The 22,875-nt window shown below is 40.4% G+C and overlaps 2 protein-coding genes across 3 annotated transcripts in view; both read left to right on the top strand.

The window, feature by feature from the left end:
- OXSR1 (oxidative stress responsive kinase 1) overlaps positions 1-17,357 on the top strand; it is a 158,639-nt gene extending 141,282 nt beyond the window's left edge. Inside the window, exons 13-18 of the mRNA XM_075315401.1 lie at positions 205-333; positions 3,677-3,759; positions 4,217-4,269; positions 8,665-8,733; positions 10,831-10,895; positions 16,747-17,357. Coding sequence (XP_075171516.1) covers positions 205-333; positions 3,677-3,759; positions 4,217-4,269; positions 8,665-8,733; positions 10,831-10,895; positions 16,747-16,821 — 474 coding nt within the window. The 3' untranslated portion in view covers positions 16,822-17,357. The remainder of the gene's footprint in view (positions 1-204; positions 334-3,676; positions 3,760-4,216; positions 4,270-8,664; positions 8,734-10,830; positions 10,896-16,746) is intronic.
- Positions 17,358-21,097: 3,740 nt separating this feature from the next.
- LOC142244497 (solute carrier family 22 member 13-like) overlaps positions 21,098-22,875 on the top strand; it is a 44,370-nt gene continuing 42,592 nt past the window's right edge. For both annotated transcript variants that reach the window (XM_075316731.1, XM_075316732.1), the window contains exon 1: positions 21,098-21,500. In XM_075316731.1, the coding sequence (XP_075172846.1) occupies positions 21,120-21,500 (381 nt within the window). In that variant the 5' untranslated portion in view covers positions 21,098-21,119. The remainder of the gene's footprint in view (positions 21,501-22,875) is intronic.

Consider the following 22,875-nt stretch of genomic DNA (forward strand, 5'->3'; position numbering starts at 1 on the left):
ATTACACACCAGCAGCGGCACAGTTAACAAATCGCGTTTATGCTGGTCATGTTTTAGCTTGAAATTTTCATGATTTGAGCTTTTTTGTGCACACTGTCCGATTTGAACATGTCTGTATACAGCGCTGCAGAGTATGTTGGTGCCACATAAATAACGTCTAATAAATGGATGATAGAGGACATGACTATCCTTATTCTGTCTTAGATATTTCCTGCGACAGAGCCAAGCGCCACCTTTCTCCAGACTCCAGCACAGCCTACAGCCAATCTACCTCAGTCGTCCGGCCAAGCTGCACCTTCACAAGTGTCTGTTCCTGTCCCACCATCTGGACAGGTGAGTCCTTCAAGGGAGCGTCCATTCTGAAAGGAAAGGCTGCGGATGTTGGTTGCAGATTGGTTTATGGAAAATCTGCCAGATTGTGTTTGTTAGATTTGATCAGATCTCTTCCACGTGCTGCAGACTTTTTCTATGTGCTGTGGATGAAGAGTAACCATAGTATATGGAAAAAAAATCCTAAATCAATAGCAGACGTAAACGAAGAGGCTTTGTAATATCTTCTTTCTCCTCCTGGACTGATCATTTATTCTCAATTTTCAATTCGTTGGTAAAATCCGACTTCAGGGATTACAGATGTTCCCATTAATGAGATAATAGATGACAGTTGGGGCTTATGAAGTTCTATGGAGAACTGTACCTGTCAGTTTTGGGCGAACTTGCAGCATAATGTCTGTGTCTGCCTCTAGCTTCTGCCGCTTCATAGAATCAGATGCCATCTCCTATCTCAGAAATGTGAGTCTTCATGGAATACAGATTTTACCTCAGAATTCAGAGTAAAGATCAGTCCAGAAGGAGAAAGAAGCAAATTTCTCATAATATATTACAGTATATCACAAAAGTGAGTACACCCCTCACATTTTTGTAAATATTTTATATGTTTTCATGGGACAACACTGGAGGAGATATGACACTTTGATGTACTGTAAAGTTGTCAGTGTGCAGCTTGTATAACAGTGTAAATTTGGTGTCCTCTAAATAACTCAACACACAGCCATTAATGTCTAAACCGCTGGCAACAAAATTGACTACACCCCTAAGTGAAAATTGTGCCCAAAGTGTCAATATTTTATGTTGCCCCGTTATTTTCAAGCGCTGCCTTAACTCTCTTGGGCATGGAGGTCACTAGAGCTTCACAGGAGCTCCTGGATCCTCTTCCTTCCTCCATAACGACATCATGGAGCTGGTGGAAGTTGGAGACCTTGCTCTCCTCCACCTTCCGTTTGAGGAGGCCCCACATATACTGAATAGGATTTAGCTCTGGAGACGCTTGGCCAGTGCAGCACCTTTAGGCTATGTGCCCACGATGCGTTTTTACATGCTTTTCTGCAGCGTTTTCAACTGCACCTTTTTAATGCCAAAATGCCTGCGTTTTGATTTCCCAGCAAAGTCTATGAGAAATAGGGATTTCTTGTGCCCACCATGCAGTTCAAAACGTTGCGTTTAATTTGCATATTTTGTGGCAAAAACCATGCGTTTATAAAAGCAGCATGTCAATTGTTTTTGCCATTTGAGGTGCGTTTAGATAACATAGAAGTCAATGAGAAACAGGGAGTAACCAAGAAACATCAAAATTCCAGCGTTTTACCTGCTTTTTAGGTGCAGAAAACATGCGTTTTGGAGTATATAAACGCATGCTTTTTGGCCATCAACAAAATGATTTCATATGTCCCTTTACACACACATAATCCGACAATTAAATTAATGAAAAATAAGAATTTATTGCTATTTTTTCAATAAATTGTATATTAGCACTATAATTTAATGAAATATGTCTATTTTCATGATTAATTCATTATATTAATTAGTTTGGGGTTTTTTCCCTTTTTTCACTGTGTTTGACAGATTAAACTTTATTTAGCAGTGTCCTGATGTTCAAAACGCATCGGTCAAAACACAGGTGGAAAAGCATGCAAAAAGCGGTAAAAACGCATCAAAAACGCGGTAAAAACTCATGCGTTTTTAGCGCTATTTTGTGGCCAAAAGCAACTTTCAATAAATCAATTACTGCCAGAGGAGGCGTTTAGAAATGCAAGGACCTCAAAGCAACGTGGACACATAGCCTAACCCTCAGTTTCTTTAGTAAGATAGTGATCGTCTTGGAGATGTGTTTCAGGTCATTATCATGTTGGAATACTGCCCTGCGGCCCACTTTCTGAAGGAAGAGGATCGTGCTCTGCTTCAGTATGTTACATTACATGTTAGAATGGTAGCTCTTTACAGCCGGCAGCACGCATGCAACCCCGAACCATGACACTCCCACCACCATGCTTGACTGTAGGCAGGACACACTTTTCTATGTAATCCTCACTTGTTTGTCACCACACATGCTTGACACCATTTGAACAAATAAGTTTATCTTGGTCTCATCAGATCACAGGACATGGTTCCAGTAATCCATGTGCTTAGTCTGCTTGTCTTCAGCAAACTATTTGTGGGCTTTCTTGTACATTCATCTTTAGAAGAAGCTTCCTTTTAGGATGAGAGCCATGCAGACCAATTTCATGCAGTGTGCTGTGTATGGGATGAGGACTGACAGCCTGATCCCCACCCCTTTAACCTCTGCAGCAATGCTGGCAGCACTCATGCGTCTATTTTGAAAAGAAAACCTCTGGATTTGACGCCGAGTACATGAACTCAATTTCTTTGGTCGACCATGGTGAGGCCTGTACTGAGTGGAACCTGTCTTGCTAAACCACTGTGTCAGATCTTCAGTGTTGTCCCATGAAAAGAAATAATAAAATATTTACAAAAATGTGGTGGGTGTACTCACTTTTGTGATAAACTGTATACTGCAAAGTTGCTTATTTTCATGTGCACATTTATGATATAAAGATTAATTTGGCAGTGGGTGTGTGTTCACATGTTGCTTTTTTGCAGTTTTTATTCTGCATGAAAAACTACAGGAAAAGCGGTTGCATATGTTGCAGGTTTGATGCAGATTTTCAGCTGCATATTCCCCGCATTATCTCTGTATTTCCAGATCAAAATCTGGACATGTCGTTTTTGTTGCTGTTTTTTGGATGAATTTCCCTACCCATCGTAAGAGTGAAGAACACAATAAAATCCGCACATATAATTGACACATACTGCAGATTATTAAATCCAAACTGCTGCTTGATCTATGTGCGCAAAATGTTTGCAACTTGTATATTAGATTTTAAAAATCAACTTAGCTGGTTCTTTATTACACTGCATTTCTTCTGCATGTAACTCCTCATGGAAAATCTGCATTGAATCTACAATGTGTGCGTCCGGGGAAGGAAGCATGCTGGAATTAAAAAAAAAAACAAAAAAAAAAACAAAATGTGACGGAAATATTAGAAATGTAATATATTTTGATGCATTTTTTTTCCCACCCAAAAAAAAATGCAACAATAAACGCTACGTGTGAACAAGCCCTTACTCTTTAATAGTCAGTTTCTGGTGCAGATTTCATTTGGTGGAGTGAATTATGTTGCAGATTTGCAGCACAATCTCCGTGTTATATAGGCAGATTCTGTTGATAAATCGCTGCGTGTGATCCCAGCCTCACCTCTCTGCCCTATGTGCGCACAGTTCAGTATATGTAACATAAAAGGATATATGTGACGTGTACAAACTATGTAAACTCTCTTTCCAGGCCGCCCCCGCAGCCCCCGCAGCTCCTGTGCCTCCTACACCGGAAGAAGTGAAAGCTGTTATCAGTTTAGTATTACGATTAAGGTAGATAACTTTGGTATTATTGGTGCCATGATCGTCACACCCCTGTCCTGTCCTTAGCCTTGTATAGTGCAGGAATGCCGGCGTATGATCAGCATTCTGCTGCAGTGTTTTTGTCCTTTCCAGTTACACCAGTGACACCTGCAGGATGAATATAAGCCAAGTCTGTGATAGGGATGGGGTGCTGTGTCCTCTCTGCCAGGGCTGGAGCCAATGCACCTAGACATGTGCTGCCAAATTTTTAACTTTCATGTTTTATATTGTTTTCAGATTTTTATTTCATATATGATGTATGGAAGTTACTGTTGTTTTAGTGCTGTGTAACCGAATGCTTCCCCAGGAGAGACAGGGAGGCGGCACTATCTGTGCCTGCAGAACCCACACAGAGTGTATTCTCATCATTCACAGAGAGACCAGACAGTTCAATATCTTTTGTATACATTTTTTTTCTTTTTTGCAGAAACACAAAGAAAGAACTTAATGATATCCGGTTTGAGTTCACTCCTGGAAGAGGTTAGTTTTTTTTGTTTTTTTTTTTAAATATCATGTGTATGTGTATATACAGTGTGTCCACCCATATCCTGTCCACCGCCGTTCACATGAGAATGGTGGCAGCTAAAGGCATAGAAGTGGTGTCTAGGTACAGTAAAGTATCCATGTGCTACGCAATGAAACCACCTATAGCGCCACCTGGTGGACTGTGTGTGTGTGTGTGTGTGTGTGTGTGTGTGTGTATATATATAATATATATATATGTATGTGTATATAGGTGTGTGTATATATGTATGTATGTGTGTGTATATAATATATATATATATATATATATATATATATATATATATATATATATATATATATATATATATATATATATATATATATATATATATATATATATATATATATATATATATATATATATATATATATATAATATTATATAATATATTTTTTTTATTTGTTATACGGGACAGTGGTTGTTATTTCTTAGGTTGTGGATTCTATTCTGGTTAATCAATAAAGTCAGCTACATTTTGCTAGTTTCACACAAGCGTATTACCGGCACCTTTGTGCACTCATATTACAACAAAGTGTCCCAGTCTTACCTTGGATTTAGCCTTTTCTCGTCAAAAGATGTAATAATATAGGATGTCGAGTGTGGCTGTACATAGCGGACTCAAGTACATCAGCCATACCGTGCCCAGTAGAAGCCGTCTGTTATACAGCCTGTATTAGCAGTGACCTGAGCTAGCTCTGAGCACTGCTGTGTAACGGATTAGGTGCTGCTGTCAATCACTGATTGGGGCATTTAAATGAACTAGATGCTGAAGCTACAATTGGATCCTCTGTTGCCCACCCTTTCCCTCTGCCAAAGTCCCCATCACTGCCATTTCTGTCCTCCTGAAGGCCAGCCGTAGGAAACGAAAATATCATTTTCACTATATATTGCCATATTACTTTATTCACAACAAAATTCCTAAGGAAAAAAAAAACAAACAAACATATACAAAATGTATATGTATGTTTATATAATATATATAATATGTGTGTGTGTGTATGTGTGTATATATATATATATATATATATATATATATATATATATATATATATATATATATATATATATATATATATATATATATATATATATATATATATATATATATATATATATATATATTAGTGTATAATATATATTATCATTTTTTTTTTTTTTTTTTTTAAATCTACAAAGAAAGTAAAGGTTAGTTAGTGTCCCGCCTCATTTTCCCAGTTTAAAAAGAAGTAAAATATATATTTGGTATTCCTGCATCCATAAGTCTATTAAAATAATAAATGAAGAAACCCATATGGTAAACCACATACAAAGAAGAAAAAAAAATGTCTTTCAGTCACAGCACTTTCCTAATAAAATGCTAGAAAAAGTAATTAGAACGCCAATTCTACGAAAGTTGGGACAACTCCTTTTTCTTTCTCTCTCCCTTTCTCTTTATCTTTCAATCTTTCTCTCTCTCTTTCTCTTACTCTTTTTCTCTCACACTTTTTCTCTCTATTCCTTCTTTATTTCTTTCCCTCTCTGATTCCTTTGTTTCCTCTCCTTTCTCTCCCTCTCTTGTGCTCTTTTTCTCTCTTGCTCACTCTCTCGCTCTTTCTCTTACTCTTTTTCTCTCACACTTTTTCTCTCTATTCTTTCTTTATTTCTTTCCCTCTCTGATTCCTTTGTTTCCTCTCCTTTCTCTCCATCTCTTGTGCTCTTTTTCTCTCTTGCTCACTCTCTCGCTCTTTCTCTTGCTCTCTCGCTCATTCTCTTTCTAAAAAAGGCCGCCATCCACAAATAACAGGCCCTCACCCAGCTCTATCGATTGTAAAATCAAACTATTACAGGTCTCAAAAAATGATGACCCAAACCAAACTTTTTTTTTTTTTTTTACAAGTTCTGACTTTTTTTTTTAGCCAGTGAAAAGTAATTAAAAAAACAAAACCTTTACACGTTTATCACCTTAATCGTGCTGATATGGAGAATCTTGTTGGCAGGTAATTATTACCCACGTTTAACACCATAAAAGAAAAAAAATGCCCCCCAAAATGGCAGAATTGCAGGGGTTTGTGTTTACCACACTTGGAATTTTTCACATTGGGTTGTAGAAAGCTATAAATCGTCCCTCAAAAAACACGTCCTCATAAGGCTATGTTGGAAGAAGTGAAGGACCATTAAAAGTGCAAAAAATGGAAAATTGCCCGTCCATGTAGGTGAATGACCTGATCTGGCTGCATGATAGTTTGTGTCACTTCAGGTCATTAAAGGGAACCTGTCATCAGAAATTTCGCCCAAAAGCTAAAAGATTCCCCCTCTGCAGCTCCTGGGCTGCATTCTAGGAAGGTCCCTGTTATTATTGTGCCCCATGTGAGACCAAAATAAAGCCTTTATAAAGTTCTACCTTTTTGTATGCAGCTTCTGTAAATCTGTCACGGGGGCGGGCTCTCTGCCGTCCGTTATTCTGCCTCCTGGTCCTGTATGCCGCCCCCATCGCTCCTTTCCATATCTGATGCACCGCCCACTGCTCCAGCCATCCCCGCGCATGCCCAGTGCCAGTCTCACAGGACTGAGCAGTGTGACCGCTGGTGACGTGTGCGCAGGCAAGTGATTATGGACGGGACTGTGACTGTTATCAGCAAGTACCCGGCCATAATCTCTTGAGCGCGCAAACCTCTCCAGCATTCACACTGAGCTCAGTGTAGATGCTAGACTGTATGGGCTGCTTCCAGGGATGACGTCCCTTTGTCATGTGATAGTATTTCGAACACGCCCCTATCACATGATAAAGGGACGTCATCCCTGGAAGCAGCCCATACAGTCTAGCATCTACACTGAGCTCAGTGTGACGCTGGAGAGGTTTGCGCGCTCACGAGATTATGGCCGGGTACTTGCTGATAACAGTCACAGTCCCGCCCATAATCACTTGCCTGCGCACACGTCACCAGCGGTCACACTGCTCAGTCCTGTGAGACTGGCACTGGGCATGCGCGGGGATGGCTGGAGCAGTGGGCGGTGCATCAGATATGGAAAGGAGCGATGGGGGCGGCATACAGGACCAGGGGGCAGAATAACGGACGGCAGAGAGCCCGCCCCCGTGACAGATTTACAGAAGCTGCATACAAAAAGGTAGAACTTTATAAAGGCTTTATTTTGGTCTCACATGGGGCACAATAATAACAGGGACCTTCCTAGAATGCAGCCCAGGAGCTGCAGAGGGGGAATCTTTTAACTTTTGGGCGAAATTTCTGATGACAGGTTCCCTTTAAACACATGGTTGGGTTTATTACAGGTCAGAGAACAAGTGCAAAAATATGAACCTGCTCCTTTGGTGGATTCTTCAGGCATTTTAAATATCTTCAAATATTATTCTGTTTTACTTTTTGTCAAAGTTACAGAACAAAATTAAACTTTTTTTTTTTTTTTAGTCCCTAAAATAAGTTTTAAATAAGAATAAGTCAAGTTGTTGTAAAACTAATACAATCATTAACTGCATCAGTGATCAGTGGCCACTTGACGGAAGTCCTCACAGCAGCCTCTTACATGACGGCTTCTGCGGCTCTTCTTTGTAATAGCCGGCCTATGGCAATATCACATGCGTCACAAGGTCAGTCACAAGGAGAATCGCTGATGTTTTCTTTCAGATTACTGATATGTCTGATGGACCAATTCTACAAATAAGTAAAGCATCCAAAAATTTTTTTATGTTTTTTTGTTTTTTTTTTCTTACTATAACTTATAAGGACCTCATATCTTTGCAGGGACACCAATATTAATTTCTTTACATAATTGTTTCCCTCCATACTTGGAGCTATTATTTGTATTTTTCATATGGTGGTTATGTTTGTTAATGTGGATATTGACACACAGACGTTTTGGGTTGTGTTTGGGTCTAAAATTCATCAACACAGTCGTTGTTCACCCCGGTCGTGATGAGGATTGTGGAGCTTCTGACGAGTGGTGTGCGCCTCTGTGCTACTTCAGAGGTACCATTCCAGTCAGGTACTGGAGTGAGATTTCTGACATTGGGACACCACAGACTGTCATGAATTAGACCAGCTGTTGTGTACCCCCACACCTCGTCCTGCCCCAGCTCCACCATGTGTTTCCAAGTAGTGTAAATTTTTGCATCTGTTCAAAGCTTTTACATAAGAATTCTGCAATGAAAGCTTTGATGAATCTGGTTCCAAAATCCTGACAATGATTATCCGATCAGTCAGCAGCAGCACATCAATAACAACTCCTACTATTCTTGTAAACCAGAGAGGGACATGTCCGCAGGAGAAGTCGGCACATGATGCCAGATGTGTCATTGTATCATTCTAGGATGATCTGAACTTTACATTACTGACACAACCAACCTCGTTTTCCAGATACGGCCGATGGTGTTTCTCAAGAGCTCGTCTCCGCTGGCCTTGTAGATGGAAGAGACTTAGTTATAGGTAATTCACATTGCAAATGTTTATTGATGCCAGAACAGATGTGAACTTTACTGGTGTGATCCATAAATCTTTTTAAGGCTATGTGCCCATGGTACTTTTTGTGTGCTGCTTTTCTGCACATAAAAAAAATGTTTTGGCAGCGAAAAAAGCAGCTGAAAATGATTTTTTTTTTTTATTGAGTTTGCTCATTTTTTCCTGCCTTTTTTTGTGCTTTTTAGTCATGACTATCACAGGGGTTCAGGCACTGTATCCCTGCAATCGCCACCAGGTATCCGGCTGATGACCCAGCTCTCGCTGCCCGGAGCCGTGCCTCCGGCAATTTAACCCTCTTAGGCTATGTGCGCACTTACCGGATTTTGCCGCGGATTTTTCGCGGATTTGCTGCATGTTTCGCTGCAGAAAATGTTCATAACATCTCTGCAGTGAATCACCAGCAAATCCTATGGAGAAAAAAAATCCTGTGCGCACTGGGCGGAATTTGACAGCTGCATGTTTTGCTGCGGGAATCCCGCAGCAAAAACAAGTGCATGTCACTTCTTTTCCGCACATCGCTGCGGGATTTCACTCCATTGACTCAATGTTAATCATGAAATCCCGCAGGGAATAACGCAGGCAGCAAATTCTGTGCGGTTCACTGCGTTTTGCTGCGTTATTCCCTGCGGTATTTCGCGGTTTACCTCCGGTAATGTACATCGCTTGTCTGCGGTTTTGCAGGGAAGTGATGTCATTACAGGAAGAGGAAGCCGTGCACAGAGTAAACACACACACATCACACACATCACAGACACACACACATCACAGACATAGAACACATAGACACAGACACATAGAACACACATAGAAATAAAACGGAAATATAGGAAAAAATGAACGTGGGCTCCGCTGCATATTTACCGTCCAGCCGAGGTAAGCACACAGCGGCGGCCTGGTATTCTCAGGCTGGGGAGGGAGAGGGGCAGGGTTAATGTCCCCTGCCTCACTCCCCCTCCGGCAGTCGAGAATATCAGCCGCAGCTGCCCCGGCACTGTCGCATACATTATGCGGCAGCACCGGCGTGTCCTCGGCTCTTCTTGCCACCGTGTAGCAGTGGTGGAAAGGTAATACAAGGGGTTAATGGTGATGGGGGACCACCGCCATTAACCCCAGGCTTGATCATGGCAGCGTCTATGTGACAGCTGACATGATCAACCCGTAAGTAAAGTGAAAAAAACACAGACACCGAAAAATCCTTTATTTTAAATAAAACCAACAAGCCTCGTTCACCATTTTATTAACCTCCCCCCCCCAAACAAAGCTCCGGCGTAATCCACAGGGTCCTGCATAATGCACAGCTCCGGCTCCGACGTCCTGCGCTGCTTACATCCAGCCGCGATGTGTCACAGACACAGGCTGAATGCAGCAGACAGCAGAGGTAATTACCGGTCATTTCCCACGGCCGGTAATGTGAACTCACTGCCGACCGTGGGAAATGCAGCGATCTGTCCTCTATCTATCTATTCTTCTATCTGTCTGTCTATCTATCCCTCTATCTATTCTTCTGTCTATCTACTATCAGAATTAAATGTATTTTTTTTTTTTTTTTTTCTTCAATGTGCTTTATTGCATTGAATGCAATAAAGCACATCCCAACCCGCACGCGGCAAAACCGCGGCAATACCGCGAACAATACCGCGGTAAAACCGCGGCAAACCGCGGCAAACCGCATGCGGTTTTCGGGTGCGGTTTCCCGCGGTTTTTTACCGCGGGTGCGGTAATCTTTGAGAGCATGCGGAATTTTCTCAAGAAAATTCCATTTCCCAGTGCGCACAGAGCCTTAATACTGATCGCAGCATTCAAGAGGTAGGGAGAGGAATTGCTTATCTCTCCCTGGCGATCGGGTCCCTGGAATCCGATCACAGGGACACGATTGCTGCCATAATTAACCCTGGGTCGTCATCATGTCGGCCCCGGGTTACTGAGCTTTTTGTACTGTGAATCTTTTTGCACAACTCTGTTTTGGCTGTATGCAACTCGGCCATTGCATATAGCTAAAACTGAGACAAAGGCGCATGTCTGGCCTAGTTACATTCTAATGTAATTGAACCTTTCTGTTTTTAGTTGCAGCTAATTTACAGAAGATTGTGGAGGAGCCACAGACTAACAGATCAGTCACGTTCAAGCTGGTACGTACGTCTAGAATTTAATGTAAATCAAAGATTGTCCTTCTAGGAATTTATCATTTGTCTTTCATGGGGCGTTAGAAATCTTATATACATGTGAACAGATTGTGTCAGTAGTTTTTGAGTGCTGGGATCCTCACCGAGCTCTCATGGAGCAGGGAAATGTTTACATGGCAATGTGTGTGTGTATATAGTATATCCCAAAAGTGAGTACACCCCTCACATTTTTGCAAATATTTTATTATATCTTTTCATGGGGCAACACTGGAGATATGGCAATGTGATACAATGTAAAGTAGTCGGTGTACAGCTTGTATAACAGTGTAAACTTGGTGTCCTCCAAATAACTCAACACACAGCCATTAATAGCAAAACCAATAGCACAAACGTGAGTACACCTCTCAGTGAAAATGGCCAAATTGTGCCCGATTAACCATTTTCCATCACTGGTATTATGTGATTTATTATTGTTACAAGTTCTCAGGTGTGTTACATTTGGTGTTATCACTTACACACTATCTCATACTGGTCACTGAAAGTTCAACATGGCACCTCATGGCAAAGAATACTCTGAGGATCTGAAAAATAAGAATTGTTGTTCTATATAAAGATGGCTGAGGCTATAAGAAGATTGCCAACACCCTGAAACTGAGCTGCAGCACGGTGGCCAAGATCATAGAGCAGTTTAACAAAGACAGGTTCCACTCAGGACAGGCTTTGCCATAGTTGACCAAAGAAGTTGAGTGCACGTGCTCAGTGTCATGTCCAGAGGTTGTCTTTTTTTAAAATAGCTGTATGACTTCTGCCAGCATTACTGCAGAGGTTAAAGGGTTGGGGGTCAGCCTATCATTGCTCAGACCATACGCTGCATACTGCATCAAATAGGTCTGCATGGCTGTCGTCACAGAAAGAAGCCACTTCTAAAGATGATGTACAAGAAAGCCCACAAACAGTTTGTGGGAGACAAGCAGACTAAGGACATATGTTTCTCTATCCATGTCCTCAGGTCTTTTGAGACTAAGATAAACACTTATTTGGTTCATATGGTGTCATGCATGTGTGGTGGCTACCAGATGAGAAGTACAAAGACTAGTGTGTCTCACCTACAGTCAAGCATGGTGATGGGAATGTCATGGTTTGGTACTGTATGAGTGCTGTCAGCTGTAGGGAGCTACAATTCATTGAGGCAACCATGAATGCCAATATGTACTGTGACATATTGAAGTAGAGCATGATCCCCTCCCTTCAGAAACTGGGCCACAGGGCAGTATTCCAACAAGTGGAACGACCCCAAGTACCCCTCCAAGTCTACCACTGCCATGCTAAAGATACTGAGGGTAAAAGGTGCTGGACTGGCCAAGCATGTCTCCAGACCTAAACCCTATTAAGCATCTCTGGGGCATCCTCAAATGGAAGGTGGAGGAGAACAAGGTCTCTAAGGCTATGTGCACACTAGAAAAAGGATTTTTCTTAAGAAAATTTCTTGAGAGTGAAGGAATAGCACACCTGCGTTAAAAAACGCATCAAAAACGCACCAGTGTTTTTACCGCAATTTGGTGCGTTTTTGGTGCGTTTTTACCGCTGGTTGCTCCCTGCGTTATTGTGCCATTATCTATGGTAACTAACGCAGTTAGCTGCAGAAAAGAAGTGACATGCTCATTGTTTTTCTTAAGAAAATCTACTGAAAGAATTTTCATAAGAAAAAAACGCAGTGTGTGCACAGCTAATTTTTTTTGCCATAGGTTTTGCTGGGGAATGTCTGCAGAAAGGTTACAAGAATTTCTCAAATTTCTGCAGCAAAAACAGACCAAAAACGCAGGTAAAAAACGCAGTGTGTGAACATAGCCTAACATCCACCAGCTCTGTGATGTCATTGTGGAGAATAGAAGAGGACTCCAGTGGCTCCTGTAAAGCTCTAGTGAGCTCCACGCTCTAAACAGTTAAGTCAGTGCTGGAAAATAATGTGGGCCACACAAAAAATTGACACTTTGGGTGCAATTTGCATATTTTCACTTATGGGTGTACTCACTTTTGTTGCAGCGGATTACATATTAATGGCTGTGTGTTGAGTTATTTAGAGGGCACCAAATTTACGCTGTTATACAAGCTGTACACTGACTACTCTACATTGTATCAAAGTGTCAGATCCTCAGTGTTGTCCCATGAAAAGGTGTAATAAAATATGGGAAGTCTGTACACACTTTTGTGGAGCCTTGGATTACGAGCATAATTGGTTCCGGGAGTGAGCTCTTAAACCAAGTTACTCTTGCATCAAAGCAAATTTTCCCATAGGAAATCATTAAAACAAAGACAATTCGTTCCACAACCCAAAAATATTTCATGTATTTATTCAATAATGTTCTGTATTGATATAAAATTATTACAGTACACTAATACAAAATACAGTAAAAAACATGTAAAACAAATGAAACTGCACATTAGCTTACAATAGAATTGTTGGTGTGCGAGAGGTACAGTATAAGCAATGTGCTGTACTGGTTAACAGAAAGCACAATACTGTATCCACAAATGTAAATTGATAGATATGCTATATATTCTATACTATACTGTATAATGGTATATAGAATACATAATAAAGTACATATGTACAGAAAGTTACCTCCAAAGGGATAGAACCGGACGTGTGCACGGTGAGAATTTGCTCTTATTGCAAAGCATTGCTCTTAAACCAAGTTACAAATTTTTAAAATGCTTTGCTTGTCTTGCAAAACGCTCTCAATCCAAGTTACTCTTAATCCAAGGTTCCACTGTATATTAAAAAAATGTATGTGTGTATACATATACACGGTCACAATTGTTGGTACCCCTCCTTTAATGAAAGAACAACCCACAATGGTCACAGAAATAAATTGAATCTGACAAAAGTAATAAATTAAAAATCTATGAAAATGACCAAATGAAAGTCAGACATTGCTTTACAAACATGCTTCCAAAGAATGTTTTAAAAAAAATAACTCATGAAATCGGCCTGGACAGAAATGATGGCACCCTCCATAACTTAATATTTGGTTGCACAAACTTTTGATGCAATCACTGTAATCAAACAATTCCTGTATCTGTCAATGAGACTTCTGCACCTTTCGACAGGTATTTTAGCCACTCCTCAAGAGCAAACTGCTCCAGTTGTCTGGTGTTTGCAGGTGGTCTTTTTCAGACGGCATGTTTCATATCTTTCCAAAGATGCTCAATAGGATTTAGTTCAGGGCTCATAGAAGGCAACTTTTAAAATAGTCCAATGTTTTCCTCTTTTTTTATTCTTGGGTGTTTTGGGTCATTATCCTGTTGCAAGACCCATGACCTGTGACTGAGACCAAGCTTTTTTGGGCAGCACATTTCTCTCTAGAATTCCTTGGTAGTCTTGAGATTTCATTATACCCTGCACAGATTCAAGACACCCTGTGCCAGATGCAGCGAAGCAGCCCCAGTACATTACTGAGCCTCCTCCATGTTTCACAGTAGGGACAGTGATCTTTTCTTGATATGCTTCATTTTTCCGTCTGTGAACATAGAGCTGATGTGCTTTGTCAAAGTTCAATTTGTCTCATCTGTCCATAAGATATTCTCCCAGAAGCTTTGTGGCTTGTCAACATGTAGTTTGGCAAATTCCAGTCTGGCTTTTTTATGATTTTTTTTTTTTTCCAACAATCGCGTCCTCCTTGGTCATCTCCCATGAAGTTTACTTTGGCTCAAACGACGGATGGTGTGATCTGACACTGATGTTCCTTGAGCTTGAAGTTCAGTTTTAATCTCTTTAGAAGTTTTTCTGGGCTCTTTTGTTACCATTCATATTATCAGTCTTTAATTTGTCATCAATTTTCGTCCTGCGGCCATGTCCAGGGAGGTTTGCTACAGTCCCATGGATCTTACATTTCTGAATAATATGTGCAACTGTAGTCACAGGAACATCATGCTGCTTGGAGATGGTCTGAGAACATTTACCTTTTTAACATGCTTATCTATAATTTTCTTTCTAATCTCCTGAGACAACTCTTTCCTTTGCTTCTGCTGGTCCATGTTGAGTGTGGTACACACCATGCCACCAAACAGCACAGTTGAGTATATGTAGCCCAATATACAGACCCACTGACTGATTACAAGATTGTAGTCACCTGTGATACTAATTAGTGGACACACCTTGATTTACCATGTCCCTTTTGTCACATTATTTTCAGGGGTACCTTCATTTCTGTCTAGGCCTATTTCATGAGTTTTTTTATTTTTTAAAAAATTCTGTGGAAGCATGGTTGAAAAGCAGCAATGTCTGACTTTCATTTGTTCATTTTCATAGATTTTTTATTTTTTACTTTTGTCAGACTCAAGTTATTTCGTGACCATTGTGGGTTTTTCTTTCATTAAACGAGGGGTACCAAGAATTTTGACCGTGTATATATATATATATATATATGTGTATATGTATGTATGTGTATATATATATATATATATATATATATATATATTATATATATATATATTATATATATATTATATATATATTATATATAGTAAAGCAGGTTTAGGTTATAAAAACATCCAGAAATGGAAGTCCTATGCACAACTGCAAACCTACCAAGACATGGCCAATCACCTAAACTGACCTCTCAAGCACGGAGAGCTCTAATTAGAGGAGCAGCAAAGAGGCCCATGGTCACTCTAGAGGAGCTGGAGAGATCCACAGCTCAGATGGGAGAATCTGTTTACAGAACAACGATTAGTTGTATACGCCACAGATCTTACCTTTATGAAATAGTGACAAGAAGAAAAACCTTTTTGAAAGCAAAGTATAAATCATTCCATTTGCAAAAAGCTATGTAGGGGACACAGCAAGCATGTGGAAGAAAGTGTTCTTGTCAGAAGAAACAAAAGAATTACATTTGGGCTGGATGCAAAACTCAATGTGTGGCGGAAAACTAACACTGCACATCAGCCTAACAACACCATCCCCACAATAATACATGTTGGTGGCAGCATCATGCTGTGGGTAGTTTGTTTTTTTTTTCATCAGGGATAGGGAAACTGGTCAGAGTTGTTGGGAATATCGACGGTGCGAAGTGTAGATTCACCCTTCAGCAGGACAACGACCCTAATGATACTGCCAGAGCTACAATGGATGGTTTAGATCAAAGTATATTCATGTGTGTGACTGGCCCAGTCACAGTCCAGACCTAAATCTCATAGACAATTTGTGGCAGGACTTGAAAATTGCTGTTCAGACGTCTCCATCCAATCTCACGGAGCTAAAGCTATTTTGTAAAGAAGAATAAGCAAACCTTTGTGCCTCTAGTTGTGGAAAGCTGGTAGACACAGACCCCAAAAGACTTGCAGCAGTAACTGCAGTGAAAGCTGGACTTAGAAAGTATTTGTGAAGGAAATAATACAAGAAAATATAAATCTGAAAATTGTAACGTGCATTTGTATTCAGCCCCTCTGAGTGAAAACTTTTTATTTAATGTTGGTATATCACATATAATCCCGCTAAAATACATTTAAGCTTGTGGGTGTAGCGTGAAAAAATGTGGAAAAGTTCATGGGGTATGACTATTTCTTAAGGCACTGAGTATATGTGAGTATTTATGTATGTATACACATGCATACGCAGCAGTGCCTTGAGAAAGTCCTCCCCGTGAACTTTTACATATTTTTTTTTCACGCTACATATATATAATGTGGAAAATACTTAATTTAACTATGTCTTAGTGTATTGGTTACAGAATAAAAAATAGATTGAAATTAAAAATTAGCCATGAGGTTAAAGGGGGAAAAAAAAACCTTTTATATTTAGGCCACATCACCTAGCCCTAGTAATAATCCTAAGTCTTTACTTTTCTCCCTCCAGGCCTCTGGTGTGGATCCTTCTGACATTCCAGATGATGGGAAGCTCGTAGGATTTGCACAGCTCAGTATCAGCTAAGCTGCCGTTTTCCGAGCTGCTTCTTAATGAAACCTTCATCGTCATCATCTTTCTAATGCTTCTCTTGGCCTACAGAACCACTACTGCCAAAGAATCAAACTCTGGCTTATTTCGGAGCTGTAACAACGTGTATTACTTTTACTCTTGTCTAACAAATGTCTCTAAACTTGGTGTAAGACGCACACACTGAGAGGTCAGAGCTTTGTAACCGACAGCGAACAAAAGTGTTTCTGCACATGATTAATCTGGTTTTCTTTTTATTTTCATGTGAAAAGTGCTAGCTGCCTTCTGTAGTGCCGAAGGGTCCACCAGCCGAACCCGGTGGTCGTCCCCTTGTCGCTCCAGAGGATCAGCTCGCACCTGTCATACCTGTTTGTTACTGTTGCCTTATTTGAGGATACTACTGAGTATGGAACTATGGGTTTCTACCACTCTCACACACTCAAGGCAAAGAGAACTTAATTTGGGGATCTGATTTTTATTGGCTTTAATTTAAAGTGAACAGAAAAGTCTAAATAAAAACATAATTAATTTGATTGCGTTCATTTGTCTGCTTTCATTCCTTATTGTTCTGAGATACTTGTGGGTATGGCTATCAGCAAAGTCTACGGGGGGGGGGGAGGGGGGGGGAAGGGGGGCAGGGGGGGCGGGGGGCAGGGGGGGGAAGGGGGGCAGGGGGGGGCAGGGGGGCGGGGGGAAGGGGGGCAGGGGGGGGGAAGGGGGGCAGGGGGGGGGAGGGGGGGGGAGGGGGGGGGAAGGGGGGGAAGGGGGGAAGGGGGGCAGGGAGGCGGGGGGAAGGGGGGCAGGGAGGGGGGGGAAGGGGGGGGGCGGGGGGGGGGGGGTTACTAGATTAGTTTCCAGAAACCATGACACTAATTGCAGCTCATCCTATTTAAAGTGATTGTCCGGGACTTGCATATTGATGGTTAAAAGTTTGGCAACCTATGCCGCAACTATACGGGAAAGGTTATTGATGTAAACTACACAGTTACCTATGAATTGTGTGGGTCAAAAGGTCAGAGGGATCTAGTGTCCTGTAAATGAATTACTATCATAGCCAAAAATATTCCTCTTTACTACTAATTCATAGTGTATTTTATTACTATGATATAAACTGGTCTAGGTTGATCATTTTAATAATAAGCCTGAAAGGGTTTTTTGGGGATTTTTTTTAACCAGTCATACCTAAGTGACCTGTGTCATAATATACTGTTATTCCAAAATCCATCCCTTTTTAGCTCCTCTGTCCCCTCTTGCGTCCAGCCCTGAGCAGCACTTCTGTTGATTGAAAGTCCATCCACTGAACGCTGGGAGACTGAAGCTGATCCGATCCAGTGATCCTTCTAGCTTCAGAGCAACGTTTACAAACTGTATAACAAAGAGCTTGCAAGTGCGGCACTTCTGTTTTTGAGAAAAGCCAAGCAATGTTTACAAATTCTATATCAAAGAGCTCACAAGTGCTGCGCTTCTCTTCTGTGAGGCCAGTTGAGACTCTATAGCAAAGCGCTCACAAGTGCCGTGCTTCTCTTCTATTAGATCAGCCGAGAAATGTTTACAAACTCTGTAGCAAAGAGCTTGGAGGTGCTGCACTTCTTTTCTGAGACCAGCTGAGCAATGTTCACAAACTCTATAGCAAAGAGCTCACATGTTCTGTGCTTCTCTTCTAGTAACAAACCCAATTCACATAGAATAGCCACAGACATTGATAAGATTCATAATTTTATTAATTCATCATTAAAAAAACATAAAAAACAGCAAGGAAAATGACAACAAGGGGAATGGGTCTAAACACAGCAATTTCGCACCAAAACAGTCAGATAAGGTTATAAATACATATCAAAATTAGTTATTTAGGGTGCAACAGGAAAAAGGGGCCACCAATTGGTAATAAAAATTAGCAGCTACACATGATAATTATAATATAAAGTGCAAGGTAGTAAAATATCAATTATAATTGCAACAATGTGCAATGAAGGATACAAGAAATATATGTGATACTAGCAGCTTAAATTAAAGGGCACTGCATGTGCAAATAACACTAAATTAATTGAATAGAGTGCACCAGTGAATAAATAGCTGAACAGTTAATAAATAATTCATATAAACCTAGTAGCAGCCAAAATCTTATTATACATACTATCCCATAGATTATGCATTGCATTGAACATGGATCAAGACCATCATGCCAAGGTCATGGGTGTAAATGGTATATCAGGATCATTGGGTCAGACAAATGTAATTACCTGAGGCCATGACTGTGACAGCTGTGCCGATGCCGAATCCCAACCCTACGCACGTTTCGGCGTACCTTCGTTGGGGGGGAATGGTCTTCTATTAGACGAGCGTAGCATTGTTTACAAACCCTATAGCAAAGGGCTTGCAAGTGCTTCAAGCCTATTTTCGGAGACAAGCCACTTCTGATACACTGAAGCAGTGGTTATTAAGCTTTCAGTAAACTACTTTTACAAAAACTGCTTCAAATACTCTGTGAATTTGCACAGAACAGTAAAATGCTGTCAGAAACAATTAAAAAAAAAAAAATAAAAATCAATTTTGAATCCCTTCTTTTTTCTATAACACAAAAAATAAAGAAATAAAAGAAATAGTGTGTTTGGTATTGTCTGTAGAAGAACAGTCCAATAAAACATAAAATTATTTAACCCTTAAGGTAAATATCTCAAAGAAAAAATATCAACATTTCAGAATCCCCATTTTTAACTCCCTACATTACAAAACATACGAAGACAATACAAAGTGATCAAAATGTTGTATTTGCTCCAAAAGGAAACAAAAATATAGCTTGGCACGCAAAAATAAAGTTTAGGATCTTGGTTAATGGTAACACAAACGTTTCTTTTTTCATACAAATTTCAGAATGTTTTTAGACCATTAAAAAAAATTATTCAAAATCGCTATCCGTAATCGTACTGACCTGAAAAGTCATGTCCTATTTACTGCACAAGTAACACAGAATGTAGAAGCTTAGACAACGGTCAGAATTGCATCTTTTCCAACATTTCACCAAACGCCTCGTGTTTACATACATGGTAAAATGAATATGCAAAGAAAGGGTGTAGTCCAGCTCACTAATCCACCCTGCTGGTAAGATCCAAATCCTGCGCACGGAGAATGGTAGGCAACCAAACAATTGTAGAGAAGAAAGGAAGGAGGATTTCCAGCGCCAGGAAGGAAGATTAAAAATTCTTTTTTTATTCATTAAATATAATATTAAAAATCCAGCAGGCACAGCATGATGTCGGGTGACCAACAGAACAACGCGTTTCGACGCTCAGGTCTTAATCATGTTCTAGAACATGATTAAGACCTGAGCGTCGAAACGCGTTGTTCTGTTGGTCACCCGACATCATGCTGTGCCTGCTGGATTTTTAATATTATATTTAATGAATAAAAAAAGAATTTTTTAATCTTCCTTCCTGGCGCTGGAAATCCTCCTTCCTTTCTTCTCTACAATTGTATGGTAAAATGAATGGTGCCACTTCAAATCCACTGCTATGTCGACAGAAAAATGCCAAAAAGTTATGGCTCTTGGAGAAAGAGGAGGGAAAATGATAGAGTAAGGCCGGGGCCACACGGGGAGTACTGCGATCCCCTCGCATGACACTGCACACGCTCACAGTACAGCAGAGCTGAGTGTCATGCGAGTGTCCCTGTGACTGAGGTCCGTTCGTCTGAGTGGACCTCAGCTGCGGGGGGCGGGCCAGTGCTGAGGCTCCGTAGCCGGCTATTGCCATTCTCGCCCTGCACTCACGGTACATCGGTGGTGCAATGCGATTTTTCTCTCGCCCCATAGACTTGAATGGGTGCGAGGGAAAACAGGATCGCATTACAGTCGCAGCATGCTGCGGTTGTTTTCTCGGTCCGATTAGGGCCGAGAGAATAATCGCTTGTGGGTGCTGACACACAGGCTAATATTGGTCCGAGTGGAATGCAATTTTTTATTGCACTCCACTCGCACCGATTTTTCATGCTGTGTGTCTTAGGCCTTATGTATAAAATTGTCTGTGTCTCTATAACTATTCTACATGAGGTTGACCCTAATCTACAAATAATTACATATACAGAGGGGCCCAGTTTGTGCTTGTATCCTATTTAACACTAACTAATAGAACATAAGTGTTGTCAGTATCTCCAGGCAAAGTTCTCCTACTGTAAATGAAAGCGTAGCATAAAAAGTGAACCCATGTGAGACTTTGGCTTTTTCGAGTTGGCACATTAACAAGGATTAAACATTAATTTCTTCCTGTGTCCCTACAGCCTCTCACACAACGTAGAATCAGATGACAATGACGGACTTTGGGGAAATCCTAAAAAATGTTGGGGAATTTGGTCGTTTTCAGAAATCTTTGGTTTTCATGTTGTGTTTTCTTAGTTTTTTCAATGCCTTCCACATGTTTGGGCAATTGTTTATGGCAATCTCTGTTCCTCACCACTGCAATACCAGCTGGATCCTGGAGAACAGCCCCAATATCACCGAGGAGGACCAACTGAATCTAACCATTCCACGTAATGAACATGGAAGCTACGAGAAATGTGTCATGTACACTCCTGTGGATTGGGATATTGAATCTATCCAGAGGTATGGGCTCAATGACTCGGAGGACTGCCAGAATGGATGGGTGTACGACACGTCACAGCAAAAGTCAACACTGGTCATGGAGGTCTGTAAATATTTTATCATCAACGGGAAAACCTTTAGCAGGATTTTCTCATGTTCTACTGGTTTATTTACTTAGACATTGGCAACGCAGACATTCTCACACCATTCATGAAGTCTATACTCAGCATTGAATATTTCATCCATATTCTTTAAAAAAGATAAATTTAAAAATTGATCACAAAATCAAAGTTTATGGGGAGTAATAACCTTTTTCTATTAATTTTAGGCACAAAACACGCAACATCTGGGAACAAAAATATATGTAATAATGTTATGAACCGTAGATCCTCTACTTTATTTGCATCAACAGTGCAGTTATGTGATTGTCACATTTTTTTTTTCCATTAAACCAGGACCCGGTGTTCTGCACAAAACAATGTACAGATAACATGAAAAATATTCAATCCCATTGCAAATTAGATTAGCAAAATGTAAAATGTACACATTTTCTGCTGCTTGCAATAATCTAATCAAACAGGAACCTTTGAAACCGCTCGATACTACTAATAAAACAAGTGGTGTCTCCTAATTCAGCAATTTAACAACTACTGCAGTCTACAAATTATTGAACACCTTGAATAAAATTAGGTGTGCCTGAGATGAAACATCAAATACATGGACTGGTTAGGGGTTGGTTGATGGTGAGATTTAATGAGAATATGCCAGTAGGATCATCACTCCTAATCTGTCTATTTGGGTATGCAGGTATTAGAAAATCGAATAAAGTGATACCTTGATATCTGTGATCTGATGTCTTATTCTAGAGAAATTTAAAAGACCTGGAAGACAAAGGAGCGCAAATAGGATCTTACCCGGGTGAGAGGAAGAGGTTAAAGGGAGGCTCACTTTTAAAGGTTGTGAGTGACCACTGTTCCACAGAACCACTGTAATGGTGTAAAACACAGCTGCAAGTAAAGTTCAGAATGGTTGTAGAAGGGTTAATGCCTCGCTGCTGTGAATAAGCGGAAACTACAAGAAATTTTAATGGTGAATTTATTAACAACACGTTTCAGAAATCTCCTTCATCAGGTCGAAATTCACATACCAATGAGATTTTGACCTTGAGATATCTCGGAAACGCGTTAATAAAATCACCATAAAATTTTCTTTGAGTTTATTATTATTATTATTATTGTTGTTATTTATTACAGCACCATTTATACCATGGCACTTTACAAGTGAAAAGGATATACATAAAAATAAGTACAATAATCATTAACAATACAAAACAGACAGGTATAGGAGGAGAGAGGACACGGTCAGCGAGGGCTCACAGTCTACAGGGAATGGGTGATGGTACAATAGGTGAGGACAGAGCTGGTTGCACAGTGGTGTACTGGGCTAAGGGTTATTGTAGGTTGTAGGCTTGTTGGAAG

The sequence above is a fragment of the Anomaloglossus baeobatrachus genome, chromosome 6 (assembly GCF_048569485.1).
Source record: "Anomaloglossus baeobatrachus isolate aAnoBae1 chromosome 6, aAnoBae1.hap1, whole genome shotgun sequence".
Taxonomy (NCBI): Eukaryota; Metazoa; Chordata; class Amphibia; order Anura; family Aromobatidae; genus Anomaloglossus; species Anomaloglossus baeobatrachus.